The sequence below is a fragment of the Cardiocondyla obscurior genome, linkage group LG01, assembly GCF_019399895.1.
Source record: "Cardiocondyla obscurior isolate alpha-2009 linkage group LG01, Cobs3.1, whole genome shotgun sequence".
Classification (NCBI taxonomy): domain Eukaryota; kingdom Metazoa; phylum Arthropoda; class Insecta; order Hymenoptera; family Formicidae; genus Cardiocondyla; species Cardiocondyla obscurior.
In genome coordinates, this window is record NC_091864.1 from 1,827,249 (window position 1) to 1,848,026 (window position 20,778).

A 20,778-nucleotide genomic window follows, 5' to 3' on the forward strand; every position below is an offset into this window, starting at 1 on the left:
ATGTACATATGCGATATATGTATAATTAAGTTCCGAAAAAATAAAAATAACGAGAAAAATATATTTAAAAATATTTGTACCCTCGAATTAAATGAAATATTGAATTTGATTAATATATTAATTCTTTGCTATTAGCTTTACCTCAGACTTGTCTAAAAAGAAGAAATAAAACGGAGATATTTAGTTTTATTTACAATTCATCTCACGTACTTCGGTCTCGTATTCCATTTTGAAACAGCATTTCGGGGCCGCATTTCTATTTCGCAAATATTGAATGTTATTTCGCTCATAAAAGTGAAAACATCGTTATCGCGTAAAAATCTTTTCCCTCCGCGAAATTACATGGTGCGCTTATATAATTTTGGCGGTGCGTCTTACTCGAAGATTCCAGCATATACGCGTATATACATTTTCCTTTGATCTTTTCGACCAATAGAACGTAATCACGAAGTTCGGTTTGATTCCGTTTATCATTCGCGAGCGGAATTAGATTAAGTCCGCGCACAATCGCGACGGCGCCTGAATTTCGTTGGAACTCTGCTAATGACGTTGAAAGTCGGGATTACTCGGATGATATTTATTTAAGCCGCGCGCGCGAGGGGCTTTGAGCTTGATTTGCAATTGCTATTGAGCGCCGAGAGTGCAAGGCTCTACCTGAGAGAAGACACTTTCACTCGGACGCAGCTCGGAAATCCGGGCCAGCCGCGAGGACATTTCCCGTAAAATCACAACGCTCGGCACATAACGGTCTTGTAAACAGCGGTTTACGAAACCCGTTGCAGCGTTCGACGAGCTGTCAAGCGACAACTGGCGTGAACAAGCACCCGGCGAGACCGCGCAAGTGGAAATTAATGGGTCCCTGTTTCAGATCGGTCGATTCGATCGACAGTCCTGTTCGAGGCCTGGCCCTTACGTTGCCGCTGGCCTCGTCATTCGCTTCGACGTCCGTTCCTCTATTCCCTAACCCGTCAATAGCCGTTCGATCCTCAAACTTTACCTAATGAGGCTCATTCAGCACGATCGGACCCGGTACACGCGTCCAGAGCCAGAGCAATCCCATTATTGGGCCCCCTCCCCTTCTCCCCCTTCGATCGGAGAAGCCCCGAAACTACCGCTCGCCTACGATTTCACCACATGATCTATTCTGTCCCTCTGTTGCCGTCATACGTTTCGGTAATGAGCCACTAATTGGCAATTGCGTCGAATTGCACCCTAGACGCGCCCAACAAGATCCTATCGCCGCGCTGCTGCGCTGTACCCTTTTAGACGGCGTGAGCACTCTTGCATGAAACGAGAGCGTCGTCTGATGGCCGTAAGCGTTATAGCTCGACGTGACGTTTATCGTTACGGCTCTCGAAATCGACTTGACGCGAAAAGACTTTGAGGCTTTCGAAACAGGATTTTGAAGACAAAATTCTATCTAGCGGTACGTGAAATTGGCCGCGAAAAAAAAAAATAAAAAAGAAAAAACTCGAGAAATTTATATTATACTAAAATAAACCATGCGCACGCTTTGCGTGCGCTATTTTTCGAAATGTCCCAGTTTATTGTCGACGACGTGTTATCAGTTTAAGAGATACAATTATAAACTACGATAAATAAAATCATGCGACTTACCAATCTGCATGGCAGCGGAGTTGTAAAATTCTGCCGGTGGCTGTAACATAAAATAAAATATATTATTGTAGACATGTAAATTGGTTCATAAAATTAATTAAAAAAAAAAAAGGTAAAAGTTTTTATTTAATATTTTATTTTAAAAAATGTATATTCACCTAAGAGTTGCTCCGCCGATGCAGGATACCCGTCCCGGGCCTGCTCCTCCTCTCAGATGGGACGTGTCGAGTCATCCTTCCGCGCACTGGACACTCGCGAGAAAAGTCTTTACCTGAAACATATTAATTAAATATTTAAATTAAAACAGAGCTCAAAATCGCCGATTTAATAGCTGGCACATTAAAAAGAAAAAGTATCAAGTATTGTTCTAATAATTTATAATTCATAAGAATAGCAGAGAGGCGATATTTAAATGAAAATTATTATAGAGATCAATATTTTCACGGAACCGTTGAAACTGAAATGATCATCAACGGAAAAAAAAAGCGGAGGAGTAACACCACCCAGGTGGTCTGCGGTAATAAATTACCCGTAAGCGGTAACGGCAAGCTGCGACGGTCAGGTGGACCGGCAAAAACCAACTAGAATGGATTATTAATTACGATATTACGTCGACGCGCTGTCCGAAGGGACCGAAGAGCTCGGGCAAGGACCACGGGGGTTGAGAGACAGAGATGAGACGGGAGAGCTGTTCTTCCCCCAGTATGCACGCGCATTGTCTCGACTACGAGCCTCATCCGAATTAGACAATTGTTGGCTACGGCGAAATGTACTTTTCTCTTGCTAAATTGGCCGTTTAATCTGACTACGCGCGAAACAACGCTCATCCGGCCCCTCGATTTAAGCCCCGCGAATAATTTTCAGAGGACGCGGTCGGATAATTATTTCATCACCGATGAACAGAAGCGGACGAAAGGATCATTAATGACACTTTCCTATCGGGTGTATTAATTTCCGTCATTAATCGGCAGCGAAATCCCCGTTTCATTAAAATAGATTGACGCGCGACTGCCTCTGTTGGAGAACGCAATTCACGCGATATACAATTGTTTAAAATCTACCTAAATCCTAAAACCGCAATCTGCGTTGATTCGCTCAGGACGATTGCGCCGTGCTGATAAGAATTATTTATCGGGTCATACCGAGAGATTAAAAGTGGCGAATATAAAAATATTATCGCGTCTTCGATTCCAGCCGTCGCATAACGGGTATGAATAATTGACGCGCTATTTATATCATGTCGAGCTCGCCTTTTGCGACAAACAAGAATTTATGATGAAAATTACGTACGAAAAATCCTAACGGATCGCAGCGATCGCTAAATAAAACAATTTCATTTCATTCCGGGCACGTTTATATAAACAATGTCCGAGGCTCTAACATTGCAAACTGAAACAATTTCATTTAGGTGTTTTATTTGAACGATGTCCGAGATGCTCTCTTTACGAGATCGACACTTTAAACGAAAAACTGCAATCGATATAGACGCGGGATAAAGCGCTTCACGTTCAATTAATTCAACTCGTACGTTTATATCCGATAACCGATGTATTTTAATCGAGTGCCATGCTCGTAACAATTATCATTGACGCTGTTGCAAAATCGCGAGTGTACACTTTCGTCAATTACCCGAGCGTAATGCAATAGCCGTGCCGCAACTGGGAAATGCGAGTTTGAAGATACGATCGGCGCCGCTAATTATGAAAAATCGGTATGCGCGATCTATCAGCGGAAATACTGGCGTCTCTCATTTGCTCACGTCGCCCGAACTTTAATGAACATTTTGACCGTCGTTAAGGGCATCCGGGACTTACCCTTCCCGGTCCGTAAAAACTTCAACTTCCGGCCGAACTTCCACGGGATCCGCTCAGTTTCCAAACTCTAGTAACTTCAACATCCATTTCTCAGTTGAGTCACCTCATTAACTTCACCTTGCAATTTAAATCCAGATCTAATTTTGCCGCGCCCGCTCCAATATCTGTCCCGGTAGCGACACGGTCATTAGAATATTTTGAAGTTTTCTTTTGTCATTTCTCCCGCCCGTATATATCAACGTCATTATTTTTAATTTTTTCGATTCGCATGCGACATTGTTTTAAAATCCTCCTCTTTCAAGACAACAAAAAGTATTTCGAGACGCTGCGCCTTAAATCCCTCGAGTAACGAGTTAAAAATAAAAAAAAAAATTAAAAAATCAACTTTCAGTGCATCGTTTACACACGTCGTTTGTTAAATATCGGTTATGTTTTCTCTTCTTGATGATTTTAGCCGCGCGAGTCCTAGGTCGTAAGAATAGGGTCAGTTTAGAAATTTCTAGGGTAAATGTTTACGTCGAGTGCTTCCTGTTATTAGACTTAATGCTCGCCTGCTTCGCAAATGGATATAACAATATTGTTTTAAATGGCTACGCCCGTTAGTGCAGCTCATACACGCTTCCCACTCATTATAGTTGTTTGCTGTCTGTAGACACGTTTTGTGTGTTTTTCGAGAGCTTGCCTTAGATAATGAACACCTCCGTTGCCGCCACTATCGTGCCATTAGTTCATACACCGCGATACAATGTAAAATTTTACCTTCGCCCGTTGCACACGAGGGGAAGCTCGCTTCGAAGTGAGAAAGCCATAATATCGAAGGAAGTATCAGAGACAAGTGCAGTCGCGACGACATCTGAACGGAAGGACGGACGGACGGGCGGGATACACGCGCGAGATACGCGGCCACTAATTGCATTTGTCATGCCGATAATTAATAATGCGCCGCCCGGCGCAACGACTGACCGGCGAATTAAATGCATTAACGATGATAATCGAGTTGCGGTGAATGCCAAATCGAAAATACACCGATGGGGAGTTATTGAATGCAAACGAGACCGCGATCAATCATCCGGCTCAGCTACTGGCTTTCGACGCCCGTAATGACGTTCCGGCGCTTTGCATCGCTATCCGCTGATTAGGACGAAGGAAACGAGAGGGAGGGCGGGCAAGAGGAAGCCGAGTGGGCGCTTCTCCGCGAAGCCCCGAGAGGAGTTAAATAGATGACGGAACTCAATCGCTCAGTTTACGCGGCAAATCGCGCGTCGGAAAAAGCCATTGTCGCGAAACGCAACAAGATTAATCGGCGCTGAACCGTGAATGCACTCTATACAAGCCATTAGCCTTCGCGAACGGCCGAGATTCCAGCTCCGACAAGTCAATTTAATGATCAATTTGACGCGGGGGCAATGTTTAGAAAAAAAGGAGGTGACAACGGTAATAATAAAAAAAATTGAACGGTAATTGGGCAATTGGGAACAAAGATACGAGTCATTAGCTCTTCGTTAGCATTCCACGTAGCGTAAATCCTTTACCGCGATCCTTTACCGTGCTTTCTCCTCGATGCACGAACGCTTAGGCGGCTTGAATTTCCAATTACCATTCCTAATTGACACCGCCACTGGCCGTGCAACGCTAGAAACTCACCGCCTCTATTTTCGAATTCGCTTTGTTGCACGTCGCATTCATACTCGATTACGAGATCGCGAGATGTAATCCCTGGTGCCGTACTCGCGTAGGATCCTACGATCGGCGGAGAGTCTTCGATTTTTTTCTCTCTTTTTTCTCTCCCCCTCCCCCTACCTCTGAGAAGGGAACAAAGGGCGAATTTGATCGAGGAAAATTAATAATCGTGGACGGGGGACGAGATGGCGAATTTAATTAATGGAAAAGGCGGCGGTCAACACCGACGACGTTCGCGCGCAATGTTAACGTACGCTTTTCTGCTGATAATGTGCACAACGTTAACAGTATCCAACTGCTGCTACGTCTTTCCGAAAGGTACTGCGAAAAGCGCAACTAAAAATCATTTCTTTTAACCTCTTTATTATCGTCGGCGACACCGACACGCACACGACAAAATATATGTATTTGTGTTGCGCCTGAAATTCAAAACTCTGGCTTTCGATGCCTTTAATCGTTTTATTACGGATTATAATCTCGTAAGTTTTTTTTTTTGCTTTTTTTTTTTAAATGTACGTGAAGTATTGCGCTTGATATCGACATGAACATCCGCGACACGCTACAAAGGCTCTCGTATTCGTGTCGCGCCGCGCCAATGATTCATGCAGTAACCGCGTGTAAACCATCACGTCCACTTTCCTCGAGAAATATATCTCACCGGTTACGACGCCCGTCTGCGGAAATATTCAGTTGGCAGCCGCAAATTTCTCTCATGCACGCGCGATAAAATTTTAACGGGGCACAAACAACCCTCCACGCGTCTCTACATACACACATATGCACGTATACATACGTGGCTGTTTCAAGGCGGCCCTTAGGGATTAATGATCCGGCACGCCAAGCTGCGCGATAGATACCTGTTCGGGACACGCGCCCAGTTATTTTTTTTTTTTTTCCCCTCCCGCCGCCGAAAACGCGGCGGCGCGTAAATTCCGTCGCGAATGAATCCCAGCGGGAGATAGTTTATTCATCGCGAATCGGGCGGATTTAATTTCACGGCGCGTTACAGCACGTAACGTATGGTACGTACACGCGCGACCGGCGTGTTTACGGCCCGCAATTACATTTCGACGATGGGCGGCGGTGAACTCGCGATACGGAAAAAATATCATTGATCAAGCGCCGCGGAAATGCGAATTTTTCCACGCACGTGTGATGCGTGTGTGTGCGCGCCGCTGTAAACGGATCGCCGCGTTTTAAGTGGAAAAGCCAACGCACCGCGCCAACGTCTGATTATCATAAAAAGCCAGTTGTAAATAAACGATTAAAAATAATTGGGCTCAGGTGCGAAACGTGCGGCACAGAGCGCATTTTTCGCTGCAGAAAATTACATCGGGATTAATTATATAGAGCAAAGGCAGAATAATGTAAAACTCTCTTTAGGCGATGCGTACATGACTTGCGTCGAAATTCAGATTTCTCGTCATAATTTCACGCTCGCAAGATGGACCCGAAGAATCAAAATCTACACACGTATATCGAAATTTACATTTTCGCAATCCGAAGTAAAATTGCATCGGACAGAATTCTATCTCAAAGTTAGACATGAATTACAAATTGCTTGAAAAGAATGCCATTTGCTGAATCCTTCAATTATGAATAAAAATAAGCAAATACTTTAAAACAGAATGCAAGGATTGGAATATTTACATGCTCCTCTCGTACGTTTTAAACTTAATCAAATTTCGAAAGACACGCGCGCACACATGCATACAGTTTGTGAATAGCAGCGAGCGTTCGTAACCTGCGCGAAATGCATTCCAGCGGGAGGCAATGTGGGACGAAGGGTTACACGCCGCTTGGCATTTTCCTCGTAAACTGGATGCGCCAATTTCAATTCGCAAACACGGGAACATTAAATTCTACGTATCGCCGTGTGATTGTCCTCGGCAAACATACGCCGCTCGATGAAACACCGTTGATTCCGTACCCGTCATTAGCCCTTCGTTACTTCGCGATCGAAGCCCTTTCGGCAGCTGCCGTTAATTCCGGGATTGATTGTAATGTTCAACTACTCAACGGATTATCGCGCCATTACCGATTTGTTTCCGGAATACGAGCATTATCAAGTAGACCAGAAGAGATATACGTCTTGCACAATGCGGATCCCATACTCGGTCCATTTTCTCGCTGGTAAAGTGCGCGATAATGAATACACGCCTGCCCGATCGATTATTCAACGCGCGGCAGATTTATTTCTGATCACGACGCCAACTAACGTCGGACCTCGATGCTTTTCCGTCTTTTTACAGAAATCAAGGATCCCTGCGAGAAGCTCAACTGCTCGCAAGGCTCGCAATGTGTGCGGAGCAGGGATGGCAAGGAGGCGACCTGCCAATGCTTGGAATTCTGCCCAAATTTAGGGGATCACGAGGGATCGGGACCTGTCTGCGGCACGGATGGAATCGACTATCCGACGCTGTGCGACCTAAATCGAGCCGCTTGTGAGAAAGGTGCTAACATCACTGTGGCATTTCGCGGCAAATGCGGTAAGTGCTTCTAGAGCGAGCGTAGAGAATTAATGTTTGGAATAATTTGATTTCTGTATCGTAAGGAGTAACATAAAAATCCGTTTGCTACGAGATATTCGTTCTTCATTGACAAATTATCACGTGCCGAGCGACTAAAGCAAGGATATCTTGCGTGAATCTTTCCCGCAGACAATATTTCGTTACGGTTATTTACGTTTCGGCTAAAACGATTTATTAAGCGGCAAAGAAACACCCTCCCGAATCATCCCTAACCGTTTCATAACTATCTACGTCATTCCATAACTCCTAACCAGGCATCTCTCACGAACTCTCTGCGACTTTAAAATTACTTGTCAACGTCAGAATTGATTTTCTCTCCAATAAGATTTATTTCAATAAAAAATTAAGTTACATTAATTAAAAAAAAAAATGTAATCAAGTAAAATTTTCTCACAAAAAAATTAAAATGTAATATTTATGTCAAATTTTATAATATCGATTAAGCTACATTAATAAAATTATTTTTTTTTCTTTTTGGAGATCTATAATGGTCTTATCTATCCATCTCTCAATGCGTTACATTTCCGCACATTTGTCACCGTTCGTGTCCACAGTTCCATACACACCCACGAATAAGAGCCCACCCCTCGTCTAACCCTCCGAGCTTTCCTTCTCTCTACCTAACGGAACCAGTACAAACTTGGCAGGCGTTTAATCAACCGAGTAGTAAAGACAAATGTTTGATCAGACAGGTAGCTACCGGGAGTAGGCCGTGTTTGCTTAGGATTAGGTAAGTCCATCCTCGCTTCTCTCCCTTCGCCCTTTCACACCGGGTCGTCTTCGTGGCGCAGTAAAATCCTACGCGGCGGACAGTAACGGTTACGGTAATCGCGGCCGCCGGTTAACGAGCTGGTTAAATACGTCGCCGAACGATTCCAATCTGCATCCCTCAGGAATAATCGCCGGGGACACGTGAACGCGAAGGGTTACACAGTGAACTTCAGGCAATTCGATAACGATGGAGAAATTTGGAAGTTAACGCGAGTTCGTGGCGCCGCGAGCAGAACAAAAACTATCCAGATGATGAAAATAAATGACCGGCGTAATTATTTTCCGCTTTCCGAATGCGCCCGCGCAAAATACTCTTGTAATATTCTCAAGTTACCGACTGTTCTATTTTTAAACTTTCTAATATACGCAAAAAAAAAAAAAAAAAATTAGAAAAAAACCATTGTTTCTGCAACAGTTCCTTTTTTTTTTTCGCGCCAGCCCAACTCTTTTTACTCTCCTTAACTTTTTTTCTAAAAAGTAATTTTTCCCAACTTTGCATAACGGTGGCTAATTAACGGTTCAACATCGCGCGGGCAAATTGCACTGCAATTTTAACGAGTGAAAATTACGGATGAACTTTGAAAGGACTCATAAAGTGCACGGGATTTTTTCGACGCGAGAGGGGTGGGGAAGGGTACTAGAGCGTGGCTAAAAGTGCAGATTTCTTCTTACGTTGGAATCGCACGGAGCGCCGTGGACCTGAACGAGGAGAAGAACGATGCTCGAAAATAATAATCTTCATAGTCCTGCGCGAGGTAAACCCGCAAATGCTCGTCGTACGATCGTCGGCGGCTTAATAATGCGACGTGTGCGGTAAAAGGACGCGTAATAGAGACGTAAAAGCGACGTAAGAGCGACGAGGAGATCGAAAGGCGGCGGGGCTGAGCGCCGGAAGTTTACAGAGATGAACGTTCCCTTCCCTCTTCGTTCCACTGTTTCTGCCGTCGTATTATACCGGGAACAATGAAACGCAATATCCGGCTAGAAATGGTCGAAAGGCGAGCGACGGGGACGGAAGGAGGCGAGGAACGAGAAGACTCGAGGTTCCCCGGTTCTCTCTCGTCGGGCGGAAAGCCTAGTACAACAATGGGGCTGCCCTTTTATCAATCGGCGCCAGTTGCGACCCTTTTAAACGCCGGAATCGATAATAAATTCCCGTTGCGGAGTACCACCTCCGCCTCGCGGAATCTCACCCGTTCGCGAATTTCTCCCGCAGTTCCGTCCTCACTTTCTCCCTCCTCCCCCCCGTTTCCCGCCACGTCGTCGCTCGGAGCCCATGAATCCGAAGTGACGGTACGATAAATCAAATTAACTCCCAAAAGTTTCAAGACTTTTCGACTTCCCTCCTTGGTCTCCATCGGAGCGCAGTCTACTATTTCGCGGTCGTGATTGGACGGTGAAACGCGAGCAAAGAGGTAGCAAAGTCGTGCTTCCCGCGTTCTGAAACCTTGTTGCAGGGAAGGGAGGGTGGAGCGAGACGGAAGCCTGCATCAAAAGCGGCGATGTCGAGCCGATCGTAATTATCGATTCCTTATATAAGCTACTTTTATTAGCATCGTAAATACAGCACGAGGCGAGCGACGTGCAGCGTCGAGGCATTCCACGAAAGTTTCAATTTAAAAAGAAAACGGGAGGAAGTAAAATACTAATATTAATTTCGGATAGAAGAATCCTAGCCGCGCATAAATTAATGAAGAAATTTTTTTTCGGTAGAAACGAAATGTAGAGCTTCGTTATTACGGCCGCTTTTTTTTTTTTTATTTACTTCGGTTCTTCGCTTTTTATCGCCGCCGAACGCAGCCGGGCAATGCGTTTCAGTATCGTCTCGTATATTACATTTCCGTCATCGATAATGGCTGCGTATTGATTAAATTTTTATTTCGCTTTCTCGTGGAAATATTTTCCTACTCGCTCGTGCCACCGCGTTCCCAGGTGAGTTTTCTCTCGACATACGTCGTAAAGAGAGAGGCGCTTCTATCATCTCGCGCCAGCTCGCTCTATCTAACCTTTCCCACTTTCGCGAGATACCGCCCGCAAGTCGCTCCCGTCACGCATATCCACCCGTAAGAAAAAGAAAAGGTGCTATTTTCTTCACGCTCGAACGTGCCGAAATAAGGGTCGCCCGAGAAAAGGTAGAGCCGCCCATGAAGGAACGTCGGATTCCCGAGGCGCGGCACCTCGGAAATGGATTCAACTAAATTCTCACACTCGCCGAGCCGGGGCTGAACCGAGATACGCTCGCGCCCTTGCACGAAGAACGAAACGACGGCGGCGTAGAGGAAAAGGAACGACGAGACCAGGGCCCCGAGACAAGCCAACAAGCAAATGTGTTTATCCGCGGGACTTCTTGCAAACGGGACCTAACGAGCCGGAAATTTCGGCGGTGTCAAGGCGCGATAGAAACGATTTTCCTCAGTCGAGAAACCGGGCGCGTTTGTACGATCGGACTGGAGATCGGTGTCGGCGAAAAAAGGAAAGAAAGGAACATCCCATCTTAGGAACGATCTCCCGCAAGCGTCTGGAAACGGGGCAAGAAACGTGTGGACGTAAGTAACGGGCGCGATCGATTATCGATGATCGTGTAAGTGTCGATAACGGCGAGATTGCGCTGCAGCCAGACGGACGCGGCAAGAACGGACGTCTCGTTAAAAACTGGCGGTGACAAACTGGCCGGCGCTTGGCGGGATTCGCGGCGAGTTCGATTACGGGAAGAGGAGGCGAGTATTGCGCTCATTATTCAAAGGCCCCGCTAACGAGCTCCGGTAACACGGCCGTCGAGCCGCAGATATCACGGTCCGCAAATTAGATATTAATCACGGTGTCATATTATTGCTATCGATTTAACGGAGTTGCCAGAGGCGGACGTGAAAGCTGCAGGAGCAACTCGGAAAGAATCTGTAAATTTCAGCGCGCCGGAAGCTGATTAGGAGAGACGAGAACGGCAAAAGTCGTTCTAATTAAAAGCCGACTAGTCACGCAAGGAAGTTTAATTAATCAAATTCTTAGAAAGGAACGTTATCGTACTTCGACGGTGCTGTCAGTGCAGCCGCAACGTCATCTCGTGAGATATCGAGACGGCAGTTCCCGGCCGCCTTGACGCTAGTAAAAAGCTTATCTTTATACAAGCAGGCGAGCAATTTGTCCGGCTTGCACCGCCACTCAAATTCGGCTATGCCGCGTCGGCAGCAGCCCCGTAAATTGCGTCTTGCGCTCTGACGCGCTCATGTTTACGGGTCCCGGGACCTAAGTGGCCGAGGGAAGAAGCGAGAGGGAAAAATTCGCAAAAAGACTTACACGGAGGACAAGAAGCGAGCGCGGATAGGTCGAGCGGAGTCAGCCGCGCGGAAGACGCAGCGTACATCAAGCCGGAAGTATCGCAGAGGTGCCGTTAACATAAACCCAGTCATTGCTCCCCAGACATAATACCTTTATACCTTACGCTCCGCGTAATGTCAAACCGCGTCGTATAACTTCCCATAGCTTCCGGAGTCGCGCGGGCGAAAAGAGAGACTTCCGGATGTTATCTTGGGAGACGGCGCGGTTGAGACGCGGGCGAAGAAAACGAGATGCTCCGACGGGATTTCAGGACAAGGGGAGGTTTACACCTCGCGCGATATAGCTTACGCGCCGTTTAACATGCGTTTCATCTCGCTGGATTTTTCCCATTCCCCTTTACTTTTATTTGATGCGCGCGTAAGCTCGGGGAGATACGAATATAAAGGATCTTTCTCTTAAAATCTCATCGCGCGGCGCGATACGCCGTTCCACGGAGAAAGGCGGACTTGCAAACCGGCGAAATCGTAAAGCTACAGACGGAAACGGATGATGCTGACTCGCTCGGCCCGTGGATGAAGGCGACGGGCAATTTACAAGGCTTTTACCGTGCGCCGAGCGATTTTGAGATATTCCCGCTCGCAGTGCTCGTAGAATGCCGGGAGAGGTATGCGCGCGGTATCTGCACATGAAAGGAAGGCGTCTAAAAAGGATCGATATTTGCAGTTGCTTTAGCGGAAGTAACTAGGATGCACTCTCGCCGTGTGTACGTAAGTTGGTTGCCTCGCGACTCATCTCTTCCATCCGAAAATCACCTCAAAGGCTGCTTTCCGAATTCATCAAGAGTCGATAGACCGGAGGGGACAAGGCGCTTGTGTTTTCTTATCGGTATAAAATTTTTCCTTTCGAACGATAATTCGCCGCGCGACAATGACGTTCCGCGATCGATATATATATATTTATACTCGGCCGAAATTGTTAAGGAGAATCGATATTCCGTATCCGTCGCGTCTCTTTTCCCCGTTAAATTAAATGATAATTCCACCAATAATACGAGGAATGTGCAAGCGGCCCATCAGTCACCCGGCGTCACGATATACCACATCGCCCGTCTTTGCACACGTTCCACGAGAGATGCCAGCCGTCGAACGGCAAGTTCGTCGTCCATACTGAAAAGGTCTTCCAGCGGCTTTCACGTCGCGGCCCCCGCCCCGATAATACAAAGAAATCCGCATCAGGGTAATGTCGCGTGAAGTTAACGCGTAACCATCCTCGTGCCCCCATCCCCCCCTTGCAAAGGATCGGATCGTGGCCGGTGTTTCGATGAAGGCTGCTGCAAACGGACGAACGGGCGAGAAAGAAGCGGGGGGAGGGGGGGGGATGAGAAATCCCATTAAGGCGCGGAGATCTTGAAAGGGCGCGATGACACCGTTCTATCTCATTCGATGCAAGCGATGGAAACGCGATATAAGGACGCCGCCCGGGCGGAGATAAAATTGCGAGGCGATGAAAAGGGCGCCGCGAGAAATATCCCCGTCGTCCATTAATCGCTAATCCCCCTCGCGTCGGGTGAATAGAACGCGAAGGGCGGATCAGAACACAGCAGACCGCTTTAACATTCCAAATATCATTTCCCGAGCGGCATTGATGACGGCCGTCATCTCGCGATTTCGCGAATGCCACGATATTTTTCCTCCCCCTCGTGATCGATCGGTACCGAAGCTCAAACGAGCCGACGTACCCGTGCGTCGACGGAGGTTTGAATTACGGAAGGGTCGAGAGTTTAGTCGCTCCGCTGGACTGTAACTCGAGCTAACGCCGAGAAACACCACCACCGCCGGCGGAGAACTTGCCTCGTCAGCCGCCGGTATAAGGCCGAAGCCCGTAAACGGGAAACGGAGTGCAACTTCCTTCCTCGGCGGAAGTCGAAGATTAATCTCGGCGCGACTGTACTTCCCCGAACCACGACCTGACTGCTCGAGTCCTCGCGCGAATCGGTTCTTATCTGCGCGCCTTCGCGTTGCGCGAGATCTCGTCTCTCGTATGCAAATAACGGCTCATAAAAAGGAATCGCAAGGAGGTTATTTAAATTCATTCGATTTCGCCGGGATTAATAGTAATTCCTGAAATGAGATAGGAAAAACCGATCGAATGCAAATGAACTTTTAGCGCGCGGATCACCTGATCAACTCCCATAATTATTCGAGATGAATCCGGTAATTCGAAGATAATTAAGAATCTTTTCTGCCGCGGGTAAATATAAGTATCAAAGCTGAGAGAGAATAACTTTCCTCGTTAAAGGGAATTAAATGCTTTTTCTAACGCTTCTCGGAAGATCGCGCAGACTCTCCGTGCAACAATCGTTCGATATAACGCGTATATTATTTACCGCCCGCGCGATTGAAATTATATCAATCATGATTATGTATATAATTACGTGTATCGAAATCGTAATTTACAAATTAATTTTCCAGACCCGTGCGGAAGCATCGAGTGCGTAGAGCCGGAAGTCTGTCAGCTGAACGATTCGAGGCAACCAGTCTGCCGTTGCGGCGAACAATGCGGCCTCGAGCTCTCGCCGGTTTGCGGTAGCGACGGCAAGACGTATTCGAATGAGTGCAACCTCCGACAGGAAGCATGCCGATCGAGATTACCGCTCAAGAAGATCTACAACGGCGCGTGCAGCTCCGGTAATAAAGCCAAGATGGCTGTTAATTTCATTTTATTCCCACCCAATAAATTAATTAAATTTTTTTTATTGATATTTTCTCGACAATAAAAAAAAATATATATTTCCTTTGACGTTTCGCGAAAATATACAAGTGATCTCGACGAGAGTCGTGCGATCGTTTGGTTTCGCAGGACACAATCCCTGCGAGACGGCAAAGTGCAGCTTCTACGAGCAGTGCGCGATCAATCGGCAAGGAATCGCCAACTGCGAGTGTCGTCCGGAATGCGAACCGGTAATGAGGCCCGTGTGCGCCCGCGGCGGAACAACCTACACGTCTATGTGCGAGCTGAAGAGGCAGGCATGTCTGACGAGGAGCAACATCGAGGTCGCCTACGTCGGCACATGCGGCTCAAGAGGACCCTGCTCCGAGAAGGTCAGTCTCGCCCGGTGCCTGGCGGACGGAAACACGAGGCATGTCCGCGGTTTCCGCTTCCGTTTCCGCGCTCGGCTCAACGCGGGCAAGATCTCTCGTTGGATTCACGGAGTCTCGACGACGGGAGACTATTTAGAAATCGCGACAAGCCGCGTTGCAATATTTTATAGACGTTTCACTATATACCGATTTATTAAATTCGACAAATATAGCAGAAGCAGAAATATTTCTATTAAAAAAAATTAATAAAAAAGAAAAAAGAAAAAAAAAATTATTTGGCTTTATACGATAAGAGATTTAAATAATCATAAATCGCGTTTGTGATGCCGAGATTATTTTTAGTCTCGTAAAAATTACATTTCATTATTCGAAGCACTAGGTAACTTATTGTTTGTTAAATTTAAACTATAAGCGTCATTGGTCTATAGAACAAGGTTCGTAATCGATGCCGAGCTCGCTCGCGAAATGGAAATTGCTGGATGTATTCACCGCAGAAATTGGAAGGGATCAAGAGTTCGGATAGAGTGCGGAGGGAATTTCCTCTCTTTCACTATTTCTTCCTCTCGATACTTTCTCGATTCCCCCGCAAAATTCGAAAGCCCGAGGTGAGATCCTCACCATTTCGACAAGCTCCTTCGCCAAAAGCAATTGTCGCTAATTGGATGACGCTATGCCCGGATATCTCTGCGGGAAAGCTAGTGGGTACTAGCACGAAAAGAAACGAGGAGCGATCGAGAGCTCGATGAATTTCAGGAAAACATTCCCGTGCCGAGTTTCCCGTTCCCATGTATTTCTCATGAACGATTTTGAACCACGCGATATTCCCGATACGGCCAGCAGACTTTCCGCCATCTGACTCGTTCTTTATTTATACTTCCGCTACATTGCCTTTATTCGAGGCAGTTAAAAAATCGTTGCGATATCAATGTATATAATTATCTATAAATTCTGTTTACAGCACTCAATAATTTGTCATTAACAGATCAGGGAAAAAAAAGAAATTACGACGCTTAATTAAAAGAAGAAAACAAAGCGGCGGCTTAGACGCCGCTTTTCTAGACGCCCGACGATGCATCCCGTGTAATCTCACGTATGATTATTCGGTTCGCAGGTGTGTCAATGGGGCGCAATTTGCGCAGAAATCGGCGGTAGCGCCGTGTGCGAATGTCCGACTTGTCCGGCAGAATTTCAACCCGTATGCGGCGATGATGGCATCAGCTACAGTAACGAGTGCAAGCTACGCTTGGAGGCATGTCAGCATCGACGGGAGATACGCGTTCTCTACCCAGGACTGTGCAGTGAGTACCCGAAAACAAATTTAAGCGGGAGTCGTCCGTGCTCCCATATGCCTCCGAATATACTATTGTCGACGATCAATTCATTAATTATTCGATACCAACGTAACGGCGCGCAGAAGGAAAATAATGATGATTTTAAGTTTTATAGCCGACGTTATTCCGCGAAAGAGAGCGCGAATAAATAATTCTCACCAAATATAAGTAAAAATCTTTTCCCTGTGCTTTAAAAAAAGTTTCCGGTTTCCTTCAGAATAAAGAGGCAGTCTAATAATACAAAAACAAAGGCTGCTGCGAAAGCATTAGACTACATTGCTCGTAAATTAAAAAGTCTGAGCTATGTAACGTTAACTTCCGTGCGATTAAATTTTTCCCGTTTACTCGGAACGTATTCAATCACGATTTTATTTTCCAACAGCTTCCTTTGTCTCGCTTAATAATTTCCTTGTCCATTCTTCCATCCCCCCCTTTTTTTTTTTTATTTGTCGCGGGAAAAATATATATTGTCGGTAAGTTAATCTCTTAAGCAGAAGTCCTTCGAAAAGTGTTTCAATTAATCGCATAAAATTCTGAGCTCCCAATCCCGCGGGATTGTCCCGCATTAAGCTCCTCTTATCGGCACTAATATCGAGCGCGGAAAATAATTTCCCGCGCGCGGCGGGGGCGCTAAGAGAACAAATCTGCGATTTTAATATGCCGGAGTGGTCGGACAGCGGGGGTTAATATACGGTCGCGTAACCGCCCCGACGGTGCGGCGGTAACTTAAAACTTGCTACGACTAATTTGAATATCCGGCCCGGGTAAATTGAATTTATAACGGATTTCTGAACGATCTTAAGTAGCGCGGCGGCATGAAACTTGATTAACGTCGATGGCCTCGCGTGTTCCCCCAGAATTAAGCATCGATCGGCCGTCCGTCCGCACTTTTGCCTCCTCACGTTCGATACGGCGCGATAAAGCGCCGCCGCGACCGTAAAAACCCGGCACCGATTGGAGAACAGGGAGACGAGCTACGATCAGTGGATTAGGATTTAAAAAAAAAAGAAGAAATCGCTCCGCTGTAATAATCCTTAAGTCCCTAAATAAGATTGACTTAATCATTTTGCAAACATTCGACCATCACCGTCGGGTTTTATCAGCGCCGGTGCGCCATACGTATGACATGTGCTGTTTGATAAAGCTGTACTTCACGTCAGATATTTTTCAGCGATACTGCTCATGCAGCGGAGCGTTTCTTTTCTTCCCGTTTCCTCCCTCGCAATAGGAATTCCGGACGATATCGTAAACAACTTCATGCATACTGCACTCGACGATGCATCATCGCGGCTGCACGCGAGCTCGCGCTATTAATCTTCATTTTATTATTTTCCACGATGCCTTTAATAACGACGCCGTGCCCTCCGTCGATCCCGAGAGGGCGGGAGGGCGGGAGAAAGGAGTGAGCGAGATTTCATCGACCGTGTACTTTACGACGTTGGCCCCTACCCTGCAATTTCATTCTTATTAATCTGCCTCCTCCCCCTCCCTCTCACTCTTTTCTTCGCCCCCTCGCCTTCGATATTTCAGAACGAGCCGCTATCCGGACCGTGGTTTCAAAAAGACGCAAATTCTTTAGCGATTTTCCGCTTCGTACAATTTTTTTTTTTTTTTTTTTTAATAACATTCGATAAATATCGTGCTTTCATCATTTTTTGATTTGCATTTTTGCTCAACAAATTTTACCGTGGGGCATGGATTTTTAATTACAATTTTAATACGATTGAACCTAAGACTTGACTATTGTGTTTTTATAAAAAGTTGAAGTTGTAGTTTTACACGCACGACAGTCATTGTTTCCGTAAAAATGAGGACGACACCGTAACGAGACGGGGAAAAAAGAAATCATTTCTCTCGCTTCTTCTCGCCCAGTTTCATCTCCTCGCATCTCTTTATGGAAATCGCTCGCAAATGAAACGCTTTTCAGCGCGAAACAAACGCGTGACTCGGTATTAGAATTCGGAAAACGGTTGTCACCTGGCGCTATTCATTTCCAACGCAAATCATTCATCCTCGCAGATGCCGTGATGGCCCTATATACGTAATCACGAAACGCGAGATGAGTAAACGGGATTGTCGCGAAGTGTGCGTGAATTAATTTGATTTTAAAGATTAACGGGGCGATCAATCAGATTATTTTTACACCTATCCCTTCGGAAATATTTCGTAACTCGTGTTTGCGCCTTACGACCCGACGCAGGAATAAACCGTAACATTTCTGATTTGCATCTTTATTAAAAAGTTCCACTTGTCAACGTACAACGCGGACAAGCGCATTCCACTATCAGACAGAAGATTTATCAAAAGCCCGCGCCGGCGGGGATGCGTTCAAACAGCGATTCCATCAACCCAGTCAGCCCTCCCGTCAACCCTCACCCTTCCTCCCCCTCAATCGAAGGCTTTAAGGCTCGGGGAATATAAAATCGCGTACTCGCAAGAGTTAGTCTAAACACAAACAGTAATTTCCATCACAAAAATCTGATGAAACGGGATACCGGAACGACGGTGGGTGAAAGTGATCATCCCCTGGAAGAAGTACCTACAACGCGACGGAAATCTATGCTAAGGTTTACCAAACTTTCTTCATAACACACGTACCCTCAGCGAGCGCGCCCAAAAAGATTGCTTCACTTTTAATATCGGGCGAGCGTGGCGGTGGCACGCGAAATCGAAAATATTGAGGGAAAAACGCACGAGCAAAAATTTGAAATTAATTGAGAACGATAATTAAGTTCCGTAAAGATATAATTTTATAAATTACTGAGCATTGTGCGAATTTTCGTAGTAAATTTAACTGAAAGGGACGATTTCCATTACCAATTTCGAGCTCGCATTAGGAATCGAGCGAAACGTGCCGTGGAATTCGGTTTTCGTGCACCGCCCGGTGATTTTGCGACGTTGGCTGTTCCGCGGTCGGAATCATATGAGTTGTTACCCCGCGGCATGCACGCTGCATATGCATGCACTTCCTCGCGCGTTGCTTTCCACCCACCCCATCTCCATCCCCGTTCCCTTTCGCCGTATTTCTAGTCACGCTTCGCGCGACGATTCCACGCTCGCGGTGTCCCGTTTTCAAGAAAGCCGGAGAGGGAAGTCACCTCAAGCCGCGAGTATCATCGACACGTCGACGGAGTGAATCCCTCTCGTGTCCCCCCCCCGCTCGCCCTCCCTCGCCTCTCCGGCTACTCCCGCATCCGCCGTGGATTTCAATGAATTCTAAAGATAATTTCGCGACTAGCAAGCCACCACCGTCGTCCCTCTTTCCACCCAGGACTTCCTCAACTCGCGTTTCGGCGCCACCCTTTGTCTTGATTTCTCTCCTCGTTCTCCCAGTTATACTTCCCACCCGCCGTCGTTGAAAATTCCATTTGAAACGGACGCCGTTATGCAAATACGCGCGAGAATCTTTATTAATGTTATCCTGAAGCGGTCAGAGGCCGGCCTGCTTCCGCCGGAATGGTCAAGGGGTGGCGCGTGATAAGTGGCCCCGGCGCGTGTCACGAAACCGAAAGGATGTGCCGGTTGAATACGCATTAAATACACAGAAACCCGCCGCGGAACAACATAAGACTTTAAATTCGATCTGTTCTTAGATGGCTGCGAGAACAAGAAATGCGAGTTCTACAGCGAGTGCGAGAGCGACAACGGAGGAGAAGCTAAGTGCGTCTGTCCTTCGAAGTGCGAAAGTTCGGTAAGTCGATTACGTTATTAATAAAAATTTATATTAATTTTTTATCAACTTTAATTTCTATCGCGCGATATGCGCTCTAACTGTTAGAATTATCGAGAGCATCGAGCGCAAACATGCATTGTTATTCTTTCATATTTTAATACAATATACGTTAATAACGTCATCAAACAAATGCTCTAATGAATAACGCGACCGGTGGTAAATATATCAGTAAAACATGTGACGCACATTATAGAATATTAAATCAAATATTCGGGTCGCTTGGATCATTCGGAATTGTCATTTGCATTCGCGCCATTTCGATCACCGAAATTTTATAAATGTCACGCCTGTCTTGTTTCTACGGAAATATAACGCCGAGAGAAATGTAACTCTCGATCTGAGGCTGACAGCCTCTTCGGGAAATACTAAATTCGGTTTACTATTATTATTATTAATCACATCGACATCTTTTACATTTATTTTACTTTTTTTTTTTTTCTTTATAATTATTATGCATATATCAATTTTGCAATATTGCGGTAATTGACCGCGCAAAGATAGGGTTTTCTTCTGGAGAAGAATAAATACGAATACTCGCTATGATCTTACTATCATTTCGAGATAGCCGTGGCGATTCGCCGAGGCTCGCTCGTTAGCGTAACCGACATAAAATATTCATTCACGATGATGAATGTCCCGCTCGCGCTTGCACTAATAAATATATATATATGCATTCCCGGTCGTTGACGATATTTCGCGTTTTCCCCAAGACCGTTCGATGCTGCGCGCCGCAAAAGCAGAAAGCCGCTTCGTTAAGTGGCGGCGCGAGAGGGTGAAGGGACAGGGAAAAAGAAGGGATCGAGTGCATTTGCATGCGCTATTTTCAGGACTTTCCATCAACGGAGTTTCGCGACACGACCGGTTTATTACGTCCTTCTTCCACGGCGTGAATGGCGTTTTCATGTTTCGTTTTAGACAATAGTT

The 20,778-nt window shown here is 46.1% G+C and overlaps 1 protein-coding gene across 10 annotated transcripts in view; it reads left to right on the forward strand.

Moving 5' to 3' along the window:
• LOC139112706 (agrin) overlaps positions 1–20,778 on the forward strand; it is a 382,197-nt gene that overhangs the window by 337,969 nt on the left and 23,450 nt on the right. For all 10 annotated transcript variants that reach the window (XM_070673825.1, XM_070673963.1, XM_070673969.1 and 7 more), the window contains 5 exons: positions 7,364–7,600; positions 14,161–14,376; positions 14,549–14,790; positions 15,902–16,088; positions 19,715–19,812. In XM_070673825.1, coding sequence (XP_070529926.1) covers positions 7,364–7,600; positions 14,161–14,376; positions 14,549–14,790; positions 15,902–16,088; positions 19,715–19,812 — 980 coding nt within the window. The remainder of the gene's footprint in view (positions 1–7,363; positions 7,601–14,160; positions 14,377–14,548; positions 14,791–15,901; positions 16,089–19,714; positions 19,813–20,778) is intronic.